The 18,306-nt window shown below is 40.8% G+C and overlaps 2 protein-coding genes across 5 annotated transcripts; one reads left to right on the top strand and one right to left on the bottom strand.

Annotated features, from left to right (window-relative positions):
- Positions 1 to 3,571: 3,571 nt before the first annotated feature.
- ND-ACP (NADH dehydrogenase (ubiquinone) acyl carrier protein) lies at positions 3,572 to 8,076 on the top strand. 3 transcript variants are annotated; one of them, XM_077443217.1, is made up of 3 exons: positions 3,572 to 4,079; positions 6,483 to 6,602; positions 7,386 to 8,076. In XM_077443217.1, exons 1-3 carry the CDS (start codon positions 3,696 to 3,698, stop codon positions 7,563 to 7,565), a joined length of 684 nt encoding a protein of 227 aa, XP_077299343.1. In that variant the 5' UTR covers positions 3,572 to 3,695; the 3' UTR covers positions 7,566 to 8,076. The 3 variants fall into 3 exon arrangements, with proteins under 3 accessions (XP_077299343.1, XP_077299345.1, XP_077299346.1); XM_077443219.1 differs by lacking the exon at positions 6,483 to 6,602 and adding an exon at positions 6,320 to 6,436 and having other exon boundaries at positions 3,725 to 4,079; positions 7,386 to 8,069; XM_077443220.1 differs by having other exon boundaries at positions 3,725 to 4,272; positions 7,386 to 8,029.
- A 577-nt stretch (positions 8,077 to 8,653) lies between these two features.
- Positions 8,654 to 16,329, bottom strand: chif (DBF4-CDC7 kinase regulatory subunit chiffon). 2 transcript variants are annotated; one of them, XM_077443216.1, is made up of 7 exons: positions 15,980 to 16,329; positions 13,556 to 13,702; positions 13,333 to 13,476; positions 13,148 to 13,251; positions 12,837 to 13,064; positions 11,265 to 12,757; positions 8,654 to 10,429 (listed from the first exon to the last, which is right to left on the bottom strand). In XM_077443216.1, exons 1-7 carry the CDS (start codon positions 16,229 to 16,231, stop codon positions 9,219 to 9,221), a joined length of 3,579 nt encoding a protein of 1,192 aa, XP_077299342.1. In that variant the 5' UTR covers positions 16,232 to 16,329; the 3' UTR covers positions 8,654 to 9,218. The 2 variants fall into 2 exon arrangements, with proteins under 2 accessions (XP_077299342.1, XP_077299341.1); XM_077443215.1 differs by having other exon boundaries at positions 15,839 to 16,238.
- Between the last annotated feature and the right edge of the window lie 1,977 nt (positions 16,330 to 18,306).

Below are 18,306 nucleotides of genomic sequence, written 5' to 3'. Positions count from 1 at the left end.
TAGGTGGCCATTGCCACGCGGAACACATCTAGTACTCGTATTGCCGGCCATTTATTTCCATTGTTTCAATTTTATATACAAATTATACTTGCTCTCTACTAACTCTTACGAATTTAAAGAAAATAATATAAAACGGATCAAAGAGAATTTTTTTTTTAACTGGATATGAAAAAAAAGTAAGGTAAGAAACAATATCTGCGATAGACTCGGGAAATTAATTAAATACTCATCGTCTAATTAGCGATTGGAGCTCAACAGTCGGATGGACGAAATCACACAGCGGTGAATGTGGCACGTGGTTTTTTTTGTGGTACGTGACGAGACAGAATGTTAAATGACAGAAAACGCAAATATCGAAAGGCAAAGATCGAAAATCGAAAGATTTTAAGTCGAATAATCAAAGAAAAATGGGGCATGGTAAACGGTACATACTCACGTACATACTCACTTAATTTGCGCGAGCAGGATACAACAGGATCAAGAGGAACATGCTTTTCCTCCCGTATTCTTCGCACGCACATTAATACGGGAGGAAAAGCCTGTTCCTCTTGATCCTGTTGTATCCTGCTCGCGCAAATTAAGTGAATATGTACCGTTTACCATGCACCATTTTTTTTTTGATCTTTCGATTTTCGATCTTTGCCTTCCGATATTTGCGTTTTCTGTCATTTAACATTCTGTCTCGTCTCGGAGACCGATTCATGGGACGCCTGGTATGTCCCACCCCACAATGATCCTCTGGACCTTTTTCGGTGAAATTGTATGCTTGAATTTATCCTTGCTTGACAGTGATCGATGACGGTATATCCCATAATTGAATAAATGTAGAAGACCACCCATGGCGAGGAGTCACGCACACGGTGTGCCGTTCATCGCTGTATGTTTTCGCCCTAATGGTCAGATATGTAACTTTGCAGCGTTTTATACAATTCAGTGTTTCAGAATTTTTCAGAATACTCCCTTTACCAAATGTACATCATTTTTAAGGGCAAATTACTCACTACAGCTTCCTCAATTCGTTTATTTATCCATTGTCTAGGCACGCACAGTTTTAGTCTCAAGGGGGCTACAGACACTCTGGAATTTCGGAGAGGTCTACCGTGAGGCGACCCATGTTGACGCAGACCGCAACGTGTGTAGAAAGATTCGCCTTGAGGTCGAAGCGCATACAGGTCGCCTCACATCGAACCAATTTCTGTTCGTTCGCCTCAAGGCGGATACCTCCACTCCGTTGTCACTATGCCGCTGCTCGCACCGCACGATCACCACTAAGAATTTACCCAAAGTCGTAATATCGCGTCATACCGGAGAGGCGTACTGGAGCGTGTGTATCTCCCTACAATTTTAGGTCGACTGAAAGGAATACCTCAAGGTCTATCGCAAGGTAGCCTCTTTCACGCTCTCGTCCGGATTCTGAGAACTCTAGCGGGAAGTGCTCAAGTGCCGTTCGCCCCATAGGACGGGTTAAAGGTTTCGACCTTTTCCCAGCCTATGGAAACTCAGTTGAGTTTGAAAGAGGATCGTTTATTTTTGTTCAATTGTTACAATGGTTATTGTATGTATGAAGAGGTTGAGCTTCGGAGAAGTGATCTTGTTGAACTCCAGAGGTTCAATCTGGTGTTTGGAGCTGATGCGTCGCTTTATATACGTTCTGGGTTGGAGCGTGCCGCGCGCAGATGCTTTGTCTTCAATTCTAGGACACGTGTATTGGGAACACGCGTTGACCTATTTTCGAGGCGCGTGCTCGGTAGACGTGTGGTTTATAGCTACGGGGTCAGCGCCAGGACGTCGTTGGTTGAGAATGCGGTTTTCAAGGCACGTGTACACGCTTGCCACGTGTTTACGGTTGCCTGATGACATCACTGTTGGGTTTATAGGGGGGTTGAAGGTTTTGGACCGTTTCCCAGCCTATGGAAATTCAGTTGAATTTTGAAGAGGATCTTTATTACTCGATTAATACAGGTGTATTTGTATGTACAGCGAAGTAGGTAAAGGATTCACTGGAACGAGCTAGGTCGAGTTCCCGAAGCTCACTGGCATCTGGGGACGATGCACTGGTTTATAAATGTGTTGCTTGAGCAACGCGTAGCTGGGCTGGTGAGATCACGTTCTGGAAGATTCCGACGGGGTCGAGGTCTTCCTTTGTGTTCGATGTTTGATGCGTAGTTGCGTAGCTCCTTGGGATTTCCCGTGTACTCCGTGATTGCATATCTGGAGCGAGTCGAATCGCCTTTATGGGTAAGCTGGACGAAGTATTTCGCCCACGGCTAACTTTCGTGTACGAGAAGAGGACGCAATGATGTCATTTGTACAGATTAGGTTCGATGAGGGAAATAGGTGATATCACAAGTCGTGCTATATCTCTACAGGTTTCATTCGTTTCACGATCGAGCGACGAACTCTTTCTTCTGGAATGGTCGAAGGGGTTGTTGCCCTTGAGTTATACATGTTTGTACAGGATCGATGATGCTATGGAGGATGAACGAATGAGACGACTGGCATGTTAATGCACGTGTTTATTATATGACAGCTGAAGACAGAGTGAGTAGCGGCTCTCCGAACCCAGCCGGGTTGGTCCCCACTCGCAGGAAGGCAACCAAACTCGACCATGTCGTATAAGCGAGCCGCCACATCACTCCCCCCCCAGCATCAGCGATACCAAAATTACAAAGAAACAAATTTTACAAAAGAAAAAAATTATTGTTACACAAAGAGAAAAAATTATTACGTGGGGAGAAAAAAAATTGTTGACGTGGGTCATCCGCTGTGTACATAGGTGTACCGCCCTGAATGGTCGGTAGATTCGAGGGCGGTGACGTCGCGAGCAGGACGGTGGGTGGTCCGATGGTCGCGCCGATGCGATGCTGCGGCGGCACCGCTCTTCCGAGGCTGATGTCGGTTGGTGGGGCGGCGGGGGCGGCAGGGGCATCGATGTGGTTGGTGATACTCCGAGCTGGACTGTGAGTCGTTGTGGCTCGTGGAGGTGTTGTAGCGCTACCGCCCGTCTCGGCGTGACGACGCTCGTGGGGACGGACGGGGCCTTGATGATGATGATGGTGCTGAGGTGGTGTATGTCTTGTGGTGCTGGATGACCGTTCTATGTGTAGTGGATCGCGCATGACTCCATATCCAGCTGTCAAGATCGTCGTCTCATTCGCTCCCCCATTTTTTTAAAGCACCTGTCATCGACGTTGTGGCTGGACTCCAGTCGATAGGTAGGTAGGTAGGTAGCCGTGTCTGCTCGTTTATTGTCACCCGCGGGCCGCGACGCGTTTTGATGGCGATGGGGGCGCGGTGGGTAGCTTCCCCGCCTGGCTCGGCGAGGCAGGGATGAGCGGCATGTTGAAATTGATCGAGGCTGCGTGGCTCGATGTCGGGGGTCACCAGTATGGAGGATGAACGAATGAGACGACTGGCATGTTAATGCACGTGTTTATTATATGACAGCTGAAGAAAGAGTGAGTAGCGGCTCTCCGAACCCAGCCGGGTTGGTCCCCACTCACAGGAAGGCAACCAAACTCGACCATGTCGTATAAGCGAGCCGCCACAATGCGATCACTGGTTTTGTTTCGTAATAGCACAAGTTGTGCTAGATTCCTACAGCCCTAATCCGAGGGTCTCCATTAATCCCCCGGAATGCACTTAACCGGCGGATCCTCTTCTCCCGTTTTCCCACGACACAATATAATTGAAACATGGCCGAAAAGAATAGGCGTTTAGTACGAAAACGTATGCAGAGAAAAGGTGGGAGTAGCGGTGCGGAGAGGCGAGAGGCGAGGGGCGAGGGGCGTCAGATCGAACGATTCCCGAACAGTGGTGTTGCGACCGGCGTGGAGTCGTTAGCGTTAGTCGAGTGTCGAGTGTCGAGTGACGATCGTCGACGCTTAGCTCGTCAGCTCGAGATGGCGGCTCTAGTCAGAGGGGCGCGACTGCTCACCGCAGCGGCCCGACAAGGCGTGCGGACGCAACGACTCCTCTCCTCGGTCGTCACTTCCGCTTCCGCTCGGACCTCCAGTTGGCGACTGTCGGCGCCCCAACCGATCGTCTCACCCCACGTACTCTCCACGCTCTCGCTCCAGGTTCGCACCCGCCCCACCCCCTACCACCTGTCATCGCTGAAGGTCGCCGGCCGCCCCCTGCAACGTCTAATTCGAGGGCGAGCGCGCATCGCCGGTTGCATAACAGCTCCGGACACATCTCTCGGGGACACGCGGTGCGGTCGAGCGTCTACCTCGACTCGAGCGTCCTTTTCACCTCGAGCTCCATGTGGAGGCACGTTCTAAGATGGCGACTCGAATTATTCATTTGTGCGCATTATTCATTCAAAAAAAAAATAAAGCTTCAGATAAGCATCGCGCACTTTTACGATCGCGCGTCGGATCGGACGTGTTTACGACGAAGATTACGATAAAGTAGATCGCGTCGTACATAACCTGTCACTCGCCGATTTCCATTTGGCACATGTCAATCAGCTAATCAGCTGTTTGCAGCCCTGACTGCCAGGGGGTGCAACCTTTTTTTCAACCGGACTTCATATTTCAAATATTTGTTATGTTCTCGAAACAAAATGGTAAATATATGGCAACATTTGGCGTCCGAAATTATTAAGTTGCAACACTGCATTTGTATGCATACTCATTCAAGAGTATCAAAACATTTGTAAAAGACATGCTAATGCTTAGGATTTGCCACCTCAAACCCAAATCTCACCCAGAGATTACGACGAAATAAATATTTGTTTTATATTTTACTAGCAGCGATACCCGGTTTCGTTCGGTGAATGGAAATGAAATGAAAACCATTGAAAAAATCTTCATTTGTTTTTTTATTTAAATTTATATTATTTAACGATCGACCAATCACAAACGTCTGACCGATCCAGCCAATCAGAAACGACTTTGACGACATCCAATCAGAAACAAATTACATACGCCATTTCGGTTTTATATATTAAATTCATATAAATATAAATTATTAATAAAAATAACATTTCATAATTATGTATATAAAATGATTACAGGTAAACAAGAAAAAATTGCAACCCGCATATGTACATATATCAATTAACATACATATAAGCCATTTTAATTGAAGTCCACTTTTCTTCATTTCGAGAAATATCATACATTAAATATTAAGCTTTGCGTATAACAATATGTAAAAATTCTGGTGGCCTGTAATACGTTTATTCTGCCTTTCCGAGATTCTGGACGTATCAAATTGAAAGAAGTGATGACAATTTGTGAATTAAGTCGAACATAAAGTGCGTTTTGGAACTGAAAATTGGACTTCCACGATTTTAAAATATATGCAAAAGAACCATAAGTGCAAAAATACCCACATATCATATAACATCTGTAAAAAAAGATCACGTGCTAGAATGAAGCTTCATGTTTTTTTTTATTAATAAAAAATATTTAAAACGTATGATGTTATCTAAACGTGCCTTCATGGCACATGTTTATCAAATAGGTTAACAGTAAAAAATTTACAGTACAGTCATTATTATCAACCATGTTTTATTACTCTCTTGCTTTGTACGGTAATGTAGAGGTCTATTGTAATTTAAAGAGCATCGAGTCAACGTCTAAGTCTAGTAATATAGCAGCGAAGCGTAATGATTAGATTTTGAGAAAGCCGCACTACTAAACAAGTACCAAAATACCTGTTTTTATTCCTTATGTTCGATTGAAATGTATTGTAGACATGACCAATGGCATATTTTTCAATATTATTGTTTATTTTAAAGATGTTATTCTCAATGTGTTAATTGGCCCAGCGGCATTGTCGAGAGTAAATAAAATAAGCAGCCGAGGCATTGCCTTTTCGCATTTTCATATAATATATGACTTGTTCTGAATTGCAAATAATTTTAATTCTCTAATTATATATGTGTTGAATCTATTCAATGAACCTTTACATAGTTTGCATATTGACGATTGATAATAGTTTCAATGAAAAAAAATGGCCCTAATCGCACTTTTCCAGACCATATTGATTACAATATTTGTATTCAAATTGGCACAATAGAGAAAGTGCAATTCCAAACTGCATTCCGATATATGTGCATTCGGCGATGGATCGATTCGTTCATTCTTCCGAGCAAGATTCTGAAGGCAACTAATTAACTCATTATACCTGTTTTTTGAAATTTCCATTGAGTTACTACTAATGGTGCATTTCGGCCATACCCAATTAGGAATTTCCCTCTTACATAGATTTAAATACAAACCTTTGTCTGCTGATTGCGGTAATTTAGAAATATAACTAGCATATTTGTCATAGCCGATGTTCACCGGATTTTTGTTGAAATGTTTAGGTGCATCTGCAGCAGGTGCGCTCGTTCAAGCTTATTAAAGAGAAACCGACCCTGGACGAGATTAAGCAACGCGTGATGAAAGTGTGCGCCGCCTATGACAAAGTGCCAGACGATAAGGTACATATTTCCACCGGTCGTATTATTCTATATTTTTGTCTTGCAGGGTCTGCCGACTATCATATGTCGTCACAGCGGCGGTGGAAAGGATCATCTCTCGCTCGAACTCATACAGAGTAGAGTCATGCTTGTCCTCAAGCTCTATGATAAGGTTGATCCCAACAAGGTACAGGAACATATGTCTGGATATTCTTATTAAGATTTGGGAACAATTTAAACGTCCACTTTATAAAATAAATGTGCATTTAAAATAAAATTTTACAAAAAAAATTGTGTGCATTTCTAAATGACGGACACAGATTGCTTTGATCATTGAAAAAAATATTTGCTACTTAAAAAGTGGATGAAATGTGCATTAAAATGACAGATTAACTGTATCGGCAACGTCGCGAATACCAAAATACGAACCAACGTTTGGTTAGGTTCTATTTATTTATGGTTTGGTTAGGGTTGGTTTTATTTATTCAAGATTAAACTTCACCAATTTTGACAGTTGACGATTGTAATGTTGGCACTTTTTATATCCATTCTAATATTAGCTACAATCTATTTTTTCGAATATTCGTTTCATATTTTTTTAATGGTCACTTTATAATGCCAAAATATTTTATTCGATGCACAAAACGAGATTGTTTAATGCGCCGAAAATAATGCACAAACACTCTTTTTAAGATACAGAGTATTTTTCTCAATGCAGTTAAATCGTACCCTTAAGATTTTTGCAATCTGAGTAATTTATACCGTACATGCAATTAAATAAGCGTGCTAATGTAGATTTAATAAAAATGAAGAATGACCTATGCATGTATCAGGTCATTGCAGAGTCGACAAAATGCATTTTATATTAACTAATAATGTCATGCTAGATTAAGGATGTTTGATATATATATATATATATAGAAAATTAATCATAGTGCATATGTTAATGATGTTTTTGTTTGTGTTTCAGCTTACGTTAGATTCTCACTTTATCAACGATCTAGGATTGGATTCTCTCGACCATGTGGAGGTCATAATGGCGATGGAGGACGAGTTCGGCTTCGAGATTCCAGACATGGACACGGAAAGATTAATGAAACCCGGCGATCTCGTTAGATACATAGCGGACAAAGAAGACATTTACGATTGAGACGATTGTTTTTATTTCTTCTTCTTTCCGCTTTCCACCCGCCATTTTGTTATGAAAGAACTTTGTTATAATTTTAGGGAATTGTGAATATTTTCCAGACATGTTTATACCGACAATTTTAATGCGTGCAGCAAACGATGATTACACGCTTGTTATCTGAGGTATAAAAAAAAAGATAAATAAAGAATATTTAGACTTAAAAAACAGTTGAATTTATTTCACATTTGGAGTTTGGTGATGTCATTCGACCAGGATGGCAGTAAGATACATCAAGTTGTTTTTAAAAGTAATGGTTTTTTATTAGTCAATAAATAATAAAAAAAAAAAGCATCAACACTATGATCAGTGTGCCGCGGGATATCTACTAAATCCACAAATCTTTAAAATCGATCAGTGTTTACACATTCCTCAAAGCGGATTCCTCTAATCACGGACAATATTCATCATTTTAAATAACAAATTCTAACAAAAAAAAAATAAAAAATACATTTCCATAGTATGGAGAAGAATTAAAAAAAGAAAAGAATCAACGTCAACATGAAAATTTCAACAGTTTTTTTTTCTTACGAGAACAATGATATAGAAGGGATCAACATTGTTACATTTGTACTATTTTCGTGTAGTTTAAACTACCGTCAGTGCAATAGCCGAACACACAAACGATACACAACGACTAACTCGATATAAAATAAAATCGCAAAAACCGTGCAACTCTCATTAAACGCACAAAAACGAACGTGATTCTTAAAACATTTAAATTCACCAACAAAGGAAATAATAACATATATATATATATTGAATGTACGGTACACTATTGGGATTACGTAGTATGTAAATAGCTAACGTTCAGTATTCTGGCTATAGCACTTTAATTACGATACAAACAAGGAAAAACGGTCCACAGTCGATTTATTATTACAATGCACATGATGATAAGAATATTGCACCGATGCATCCCAAATATAGGAATGTATCGTCGTGTAGAAATAGAATCGACGAAATGAAGCTGAAATACTACCATTACATATTCTGTACTTGAAAGTAAGGCGAGGTTTTCAACATTAAATTTTTTACATTACATTCAAATTTACAACGTATGTATTTACGATGAAAACATATTTTTTTTGTACAATTTGCTAAAAACCTAGACATTCAATATATTCACAGTTTTAAAAATATAAGATACATAAAGATGATTCATTAATATATAACATGTAAATAAAGAGAAAAAAAAAACAAAATTTCGTGGAATTCTATGAGAAAACATTATAAATCTAATTAATTTTAAGCTTCTTATAATTTTTTAAAATGCAATATATACATACATTTATATAAAATATAAATATAAATAGAACAAAAAAAATAAAAGTAAATCACCGATAATTTTTTTAGTCCCATTTCAATCAATCAATAAAATCATACACAGGCAGCCGAGTGTCCGATATACAATATAAAGGAACTTTTGAAACACAAGCGTCCCGTATCCCCAAGATCCTTTTGTTCTAATAATAATATGTGAAGGAGATACCAACAGAAGCGAGCACATATTCGTAACGGAAAGAACAATTACTTCTGTCTTGTAGTCCATCGTAATAGAGTCCGCAGACAATTATATGGCAGGTGATGTAACGACTTGAGGAGGGACGCAGCAGGTTATCTGTGCAAGTGGCGTCGCGGCCTCCGTTGGGAGCCAGAGCTGCGGAGCTTCCTCGCCCCCCTCGCGCTGATGGTCCTCGCGTCGATCTTCTGCACGCGGACCACGGGCTGCATCTCGATGGCGTCGTGACCGGAGCTGTGCGACTTCTCCTCGCTGCAGCTGATTCTTTCGCTCAGGCTGTACTCGACACTGTCGCAGTGTTTCGACGAGCTCAGGTCGATGTTGTTCGACAGGTTCTCCTCTTCACTGTTGCTGAGGTCGGTGTCCGTCGCAATCGTCTTGCACTTGTTCGAACTATCGGAAACTTTGTCATCAACGTCACTGAACGAAGTAATACTGTTCTCGTTGTTCTCTAACACTAAATAGTTGATGTTTTGGTTTTTTACATTGTCATTTACACAATTGTTCGTAATTTGGTTTAATTTATCAGTACTAACACACGTCTCCTCCTCTAGCACCATAGGGTTGTCGGTTTCGGTTTCAACGCCATTTTCTCCGAGCACGCTGGCGTCTCCGGCGGAGTCGGCGTCTTCGACTGCGCTGACTTTCTTCGCTTGGATTCTCTTCTTGGCCGGCCAGCCGGTTTTGTTTTTTTTCTTGAACTTGTAGCCCTTTCTTTTTCTTTGGTTTATGCCACGTTGCTGCATATTGTCTTGTATCTCTTTCACCGTCTGCTCGATCGACTCGCACTGATCGTAGTTCTGCAGCAGGTCTATGACGTTCGGTTTGCCCGGTTTTTCTATGTTTAGGCTTAAGTCTAAATTGTCGATGAGGGAGTCGTAGTCTTCGACGTCGTCGTACAGATCTGAAAAGAACTCCTCCAGCTTTTTCGTCTCCTCCGATACGTGTACTTCGGGCATTTTCAATAAAAAAGGTACATCGTTGGACACTTCCTCCTCCGTGATCGACGGCAACGATTTGGTATCGTCCGAACTGCTCAGTTTACTCTTCTTTTTGTGTATCAGACTTCCTAATATGGCTAACGTCGATGCGTGCTCTCGCGGTGACTTTCGAGGATTCTTACTTAGACTACGAATATTTTCTAGTTTAGATTTTTTTCTTTTCATTCCTCTGGTGCCGTAGAGACGAGCCGGTCCCGGCTTCATCTCAACTGGCTTTTTTATTTGGCTTAGGGAACAACAATTCGGCTTCAATGGAGGTAAAAATCCCATTTCATATGGAAGGATAGGCGATTTCCAATAATAACCTGAAACAAACCAAAATTTTTATAGTATACTTATTTACGATAGGATTAAGTTAAAAAGCAACTTTTAGTATACAGCTATGACTTGGAATTTTAGACACAGACAACATATTTACAACTACGGATCTTCATTGATAATTCTGAATGTTACTCGGGAGTGAAAAACCTCAGAACCAACATCAATTTACTCTTTTTATTCAGAGATGTTATATTGTACTGGTAAAAAGAAAGGGAATAATTTAAACGTCGATTTTATAAACAAAAATTGCATTTAAAATAAAATTTGTGTATTAAAAAAAGTTTCTGTACATTTTTAGATACAGATTACATTAGAAAGTTTGCTTTGATCATTGAAAAAAATATTAACTACTTAAAAAGTGAATGAAATGTACATTAAAATGACTTTAATCGGCAATGTCGCGAATACCAAAATACGAACCAACGTTTGTTTAGGTTAGGTTAAGTTTGGGTTGGTCTTATTTATTTAAGATTACATTTCACTAGTGAGAAACTTTTGACAGTTGACAATTGTCAATAGCAAAAGACTGCAACGTTGCCACTTGTTGCTGTATCCATTCTAATGCTAAAATCTATTTTTTCTAATGATCGTTTCATATTTTTAATGGTCACTTTATTTTTTTAAGATACATAGTATTTTTTTCAATGAACAGTAAAATCGTACCCGTACAGAAAGCATTCAAAATTAAGATTTTGTGAAATTGAAACAGCTAGAATAGTGTTAATATTTCATAGTCGACATATTGTTCAAAAACGTATTAATAAGCTTATTTACATTACATTATCATTAAAAATTAAAACCAACCACGACTAAACTTACCCAAGTATTGAGCGATGCTTTTGGAGTTCTCCCTACCCTCGTCTTGTCTTCTAAAAGTTTCGTACCACGGTTCGTAGACTGGCACCTGCTCGAACGTGTACACGAGGCTGTCGACTTCAGGCGAGACCTTCAGCTTTCCGTCTTCCCATTTCAGGCATTTGTTTTGTGGCTGCGACGAGCTGCTCGACTCTGCAGGTGGTTGTTTGTTTTGTGGCTGCGACGAGGTGCTCGACTCTGCAGGTGGTTGTTGTGGCTTCTCCACATCCTTTTCGCCGTTGCACGGATCAGTCTTATTTTGGTTGGCGTCGGGGGACGCCGACCTGCTGTGCTGTCGAGGTCTCGACTCGGGAGTTTCAACATCTAAAAAAGGGCTTTCGCTGACGGGGGGCACGGTTTTAGTACGCCGCCTGCCCTTCCGTCGCACGCAGTCCGAATTATAGCTGTCTTGTGACACGTCATCACCCGATAGCACCTCCTCTTTGATATTACAACCGGGGCCGACGTTCGGTGAGGTTAATATTTCACTCGACGTGGGGTTATTGGAATAGTGACTGGTTTCGATCTCGTCCTCGGTTGTGTCGCTGTCGTCCTTCTTGGGGAACATGAAGTTTTCGGCCTCGTCGCTCAAAACGGACAATTCAGAGCGTCGAACTCGTCTGAATTTCACGACCAACCCGGTATCAGTATCGCCGTTGAAATGTCGAGACGGTGGAGGCACCGGTTCTATATCTTTTTGTATCATATTGAAATTATTACTAGAACGCAACTTAGTACTCATTCCGACCACTTTGTAATACGTTTGATTATCTGGAAGAGGAGGATTACTTTCGGGGCTCGGCCTCCTCCAACGAATGCTCCGAGGTTTTCTGCCTTTGAAAATATGGGCATACCTTATTTTCTCTTTGTCGTCAATTTTACCGTTGATTTTGCTGTCGCTTTTATCTGCGATGATACGGGGACTTATGGAACCGTTCCTTAGAAGTTCCCTAGGCGACATTTTATCATCGCCAACGCCACTGCCTTTCGAACGTAAATAATGACCGTTATTACCGGCGATAGGTGGTGAAAAGTGTGGCTGAGTCATCGCAGACTGTTCGTTTATGTTATTGTTCCGCCGGCTGTCTCTGGGCGACACCTGTTTGCAAATCGGATCCGAATTTCCGTTACACAAAACTTGCAATTGCTTTTGAACGTTTTGGGTCTCAGTCTCCTGGTGCAGTTTGATTATATTACGTAACGAGCGTCTCTCTAAACACGGATTTGGCATGTTCGATTTGTTCATATTAAGGAAACTCTCCACGTCTATTCCCTCATTTATCAGGGAATCTAACGATAAAAAGTTTGAACAGTTCTTTGTAAAATTGATATGTGCCGTGGTGCGTTCATGGTCGGACAGTATGGAGTATGATGTGCGACAAATTTCGCAGTAACCGTTCTGTTTCGGAGGATTCTCGACACGTTCTTTCACACGTAGGCGAGCTTTGCGTGTCATCCTGACAAAAACAGTCAAAATTAATCGGCTATTTTAATTATTCTATTCTAAATATTTACCATACATAAAACTTAACAAACCTCAGCTTACGATCCTGAGAGAGATCTTTAGGTGAATTTAAATTCTTATGATTTGGGTTATCATTTTCTGTGATCGTAATAGAATTTGAAATTTTCACTTCTTGTTTTGTAGTAATTTCAGGTTTAATCACTTTTTGATCCAAGAGGACAAAAGGGGATCCAAAGTTTTCTTTCATTAAGTTGATTTGGGGCCATTCGGGGAACTCTTTGAATATCGCCCTATTTCTTCTGCAATTGAAACATATTAAAAAAATTAAATTCACAAGTAATTAACACTATAAAAAAAAAACAAACAAAGAAAGAAGCTATACCTATCTAACGATTCAAATTTGATAAATGTTCCTTTTAATATTTTGCCACCTGTGTGTATTTTCTTTTGAACTTTTGTTGTAATATTATTTAAAAAATTTTCCACCTGAAAATAATGTCAATTATTACAATCTATATACATACGGTTTAAATAATACACATGATCTCAATCGGCAGGTGTTTATACTTTTTTAAGTGTCCATATAGGAATATGCCACAGTCGCGCTTGTTGCAAAGTAGTCGGCGTCTGAGATTGTGGAATATGAGAAACACTCTCCAGCATTGCATCAGTGCGAGATCTGTACCCGACGCCACGCTGTCCACCACTCCACTGAAGACAAAAAAAAAACAAAAACATCATTGAGGATTCCATAGAGAAATACTGACGAAGTATCGAGTATAGGACGTACCTTGATGGGGACAGGTGAAACAGAATCGTCAATAGTGTCTGCAGATTTCTGAACGGACGATCCATGATATGTTTTCGATACGGAACCACATCGTGGATCATCGGTCACAACATGGGTTACAGATTTTACCAAGAAGATTTCAATAGCCTGCAAATGAAAATAAATAGACATTATTAAAGGAACACTACTAATTTCACAACGAAAGTATAATTAAAAAAAAAAAATTAAACATTCGAGATAATAATATTTGGATATATATTTAATTGAATTGAATTGAAATGAAATATATTTCACAAAAACCGAATCGATAGCCGATGAATGTTTAGAGGTAGAATTTCAATATACATATTATTAATTTAAAAAAAAAATTACAATAAAAGTATATTTTGAAAAGGAAAAGTTAATATCAGGGCTGTGGAGTCAGAGTCGTAAAAAAACAACCAATTTTGACTCATTTTTACAAGGTTATTATTTTCTTTAATTAATAGTATTACAGCATGTATCAACTGGTCTAATTATATTGATGAAATTATTTTATAATATCTTTAAAAAATCATGAAATTAGTAAATAACATTTCAAATAAATTATTTAATTGTACGTATATTCTGTTGTTTTGTGATTGTTTTTTCAGTCTCATATTTTTTTTTATATACTGATTTTTACTTTCATTGACAAGCCTCTTTGCTCTTTCGTCTGACAACATTTTGGTTTTGAATGAATGGTCCTACATTCTTCCGATCGTTTTGAAACTTTTGCCATTTTGAGCGGTTTATTTGCATTGATTTATTTGTATACGAATTCATACACACACACACTATAAATGTATCAACTTATTTTTTATTTATACCTATCCTACTACCAATAATTCGACAAATTAGGTAATGGTTTTTTCATTCCTTAATTTTTTTATATTTTGAAAATCGAAAATTAAAAGGTTTATATTAGATTTATTTTTATTACTAACAATTGGCCGAGAAAAGTTGATCTTACTAAAATCGTTCAAATAGAAGTTGGAGAAGAATCATAATAAAATAAAGTTCGAATCAATGATGGCAAATTTTGAACAGACTCTACAGCCCTGGTTGATATGCATGAACTATTTTTTGTTTAGTTTGGAGCAAATTTGTTACAATTTTTTTATATAATTATGTTATGATCATTAGAAAAATATACTTTACAATCATTTTAATGGGAGAACATTATAAACGAATAGTTTTCGGTAATTTATATAATTGAAATTGACATATCAAAAGGAGCATTTCATTACGAATGACATTTCATATACAAAAACAAAAGAAGAGGAAAAAATAAACAAAAGAATTGTCACATGAAAAATAAATGAATTCATTTATTTTGAAATTTTAAAAACAAACAATGGCCGCCAAATCGCGTCTTTCACGCACACATCCACACATCTACACGTTGACACACGCATACGCGCACGCACCTCGCACTTCGTACCTCACACGGCAGACGACCGCGAACATGACACAGGGTACGATCCGAATCCGAATACGAAGGCGCAAAATAGACAGAATGAGAACGGCTCAAATGGCGCACACATAACGAGTGCGCGGCGCGGCGGCGGCGGCGGCCAAACGTATCGGAACGAGCGTTTGCGTTTGCGTTTGCCTTTGCCTCTGCCTCTGCGTTGCGTTTCGATTCGAGCGTTTGCGTTGCGTTCGGGTCGAACGAATGTCGGCGCGCAGGCGGCGGCCGGCCGAAACTCGATTCGACACAACAGAGAACAGAGAACAGAGAAGGCGAGAAACGCAAAGCGCAAAACGGGGCGCCCGCACGAATACATACGAATACGCTAAATAACAATACCTACTAGGGCCGACGTTACACACACACACCGGCCGCTCAAACGAAAATCGACCGTGTGCACTCGTGCAATAGGGTACAAAGTGGCGCGCACACAAACACCCATTTCAACTGTCAAAAGTGATACGAGCCACGGCTACCGCTCGGCGAGGGGACGAAACGACGCGGGGGGTGAGGGACGAAGAGCGATCGCTCATACAGACACACACAAACAATCGCACACGCATACGGGGGGCTCCACTTGGCCAATTGCATCGCCGGGAATTCGGACGATGCTTTTACTCGATCGATCTGCGGGAGCTCTCACTGACCGGGGGGGGGGCGACGAGGTGAAGAGGCAGGGGCGGGTGGGGGCGAAGCGGCGCTGGGGGCGCGCGCGTCCGAGGCGGGGAGCGTGAGGCGCGGCGGACGAACGACGAGCGACGAGCGACGGCACGGGCGCGGCCGGGACTCACACAAACGTCACAAAATGGAGAAGCGGCGCTTCGGCGGGCGGCCGCAGCGGGGCGCTCGCGTCGCGCACGCGCCCCCGCCTCGCGACCCTCCCCCTCCCGCGCCGCTTTTGGCGCGAAAAGCACAACCGACAGGACACTGACCCCGCCCAGAGCTGTGATGCGTCTCTCCAGGCCGCGGCACGCGTTGGCGTCGCGCAGCTGCAGGTAGAAGCGGTGGCGCTGCAGCAGGTCGGGTGCGGGAACGGAAACGGGGCGCGAGGATGCAGAGGATGCGGCCACCGGAAGTGAAGACGCGCCGCGCAGAGCCGGGCGATGGCGATGGCGATTTCGATGGCGGTCGGGCGACTCCCCCGCCGGCCCCCCGCCCCCTGCGTCTCCGCCGCCCGCCCGCATCTCCCTTCCCTTCCCGACGGCCGGACGCTGTGTTGCCACTCGCGCTCGCCGCACCGCTCGCACTCGCCTAGCTCCGTCTCGCTCGCACGCCCTTTTCAAACGGCGAACGTTGATTCGCGTTCGAATCCGCCGGGGTGACCATGCTGCAAAATTGCGTAATGGTCCGTACGCACCAAACCAACGACGATTTTGGGCCAACTTTTAAAACCAGTAGCGTACAAAATATCGAAATAAAAAAATTGAAATTAAATATCAAAATTAAGCTAACGAGCGAGATTGAGCTAAAATTAGATCATCGTTGATGTTTTGAATTACAACAATGTTTTGAATTACGACGATACGCATTACAACCAGAGAAATATTATAATTACGAGCGAAAAAAACCTTGTTATTGTTTCTTATAAGTCGTCACGATATACTACTGTGTTTCGCCGTCGATGAAATATTTAACAAAAAAAATGTCGGTGATTTGTCAAAGGGTTTTTTTTTTCTTTCGTCGAAATAAAATTAATAATCACACATTATCCGATAAATTTTACCTCTGAGATGGATTTAATTATTTGATTTATTTCGACGAGAGAAACAATTGAAGACATTATCCGATAAAATTTACCTCTGAAATGATTTAATTAATTGATTTATTTCGACGAGAGAAACAATCGAAGACTAAAAAAATTTCGTTTGATAAACCGACAATGTGCCGGGTTGGGACCATCGCTCGGTCACCCATACTTACACATGATATATTCTCAGTAACTGCGCATTACGGGGAAGTAAAAATAATAATTCTTTCATTTTTTTTTCGATCTTAGTGCGTATCTTCGTAAGTCAAAACATCTTCGACAAACAAAAGTCGAGGATTACCTGTATGTGATTGTTGATGATCTAATTTTAGGTCAATCTCGAAAATTTATTTAAATTGGGGATGTTCTGTTTTAACTTTCAATATTTTATTTTAAATTTAATATATTGATTATAATTTTATTTTGATATTTGAATTTAATTTTAATAAAATAATAATATTTTTAATTTTGATATTTAATTTCAATTTTTAAATTTAGTTTTTATTTCGATATTTTGTACGCTACTGGTTTTATCCTACTGGTTAAAACGTTGGACCAAAATCGTCGTTGGTTTGGTCCGTACGCAGCATAACGCGCGAATGCAACTTGTGACGCTTTTTCACTTTATTTCGTCACATGTTTACTAGCACTGCGAAATCGGTACGATCATGACTAATCGATAACTTGTTGTTTTTTTGTCATTAGTACTACTGTTATCCAAGGGCGTTACTAGAAAAATTGGACCCGCATGCAATTATTTCTACATGCATATACCGGTCTTCGTGACGAGCCAGAATGTTAAATTACAGAAAACGCAAATATCGGAAGGCAAATTCAACTAATATCGGAGCACAAAATATCAAAATATATGCAAATATCGGAGCACAAATTCGTGTAGTGTGGACCGACTTAAGGTCTATTCATACTTAACAGCACTGCACGGCTTCAGCACTGCACGGCTTCAGCACTGCACGACTCCGTTTCAAATATGTCATTTTATTACATTTCTATTCATATCTACCTACACGTCAAAATTGGCTTACTTATACATACATTACAGGACATGACGATACGGCGCAATATTGCTTACGTCGTATTGTCGAGTACTTGCAATATGAATGCATACACGTGCATTCGTAGCTACGCGTCAGAATACAAGTCAGCAAAAATGTTTCGACGTTTATCGAACGAAAAATTATGTATAATCGCGTTTTTGTTGGAAGAAGAAGCTCAAGAAGGCAATAAAAAAGCACGGAGGCGTTTTGATGTGCATCCCATGTTAAAAAATAGAAAAACCGAAGGAGAGTTTTGGACACTGTGTAAGGAGCTTGTGGATGATGGATAAAATTTTTTTAAATATTTGCGCCAAAACCATGTCAAAAGATTGAACAGCTGTCAACTGTCACTATCGATAATTGGTCCAAAACAGCAAAGCGGCGACTCATGGCACGTAATTCGCGTGTATATTTCCACGATGGCCAAAAAAACGGATACGATACGTTGACGGATGTT

The sequence above is a fragment of the Arctopsyche grandis genome, chromosome 12 (assembly GCF_051622035.1).
Source record: "Arctopsyche grandis isolate Sample6627 chromosome 12, ASM5162203v2, whole genome shotgun sequence".
Lineage (NCBI taxonomy): Eukaryota > Metazoa > Arthropoda > Insecta > Trichoptera > Hydropsychidae > Arctopsyche > Arctopsyche grandis.
The sequence above is the reverse complement of the archived record's forward strand: the minus strand, read 5'-3'. Positions and strand labels throughout refer to the sequence as shown.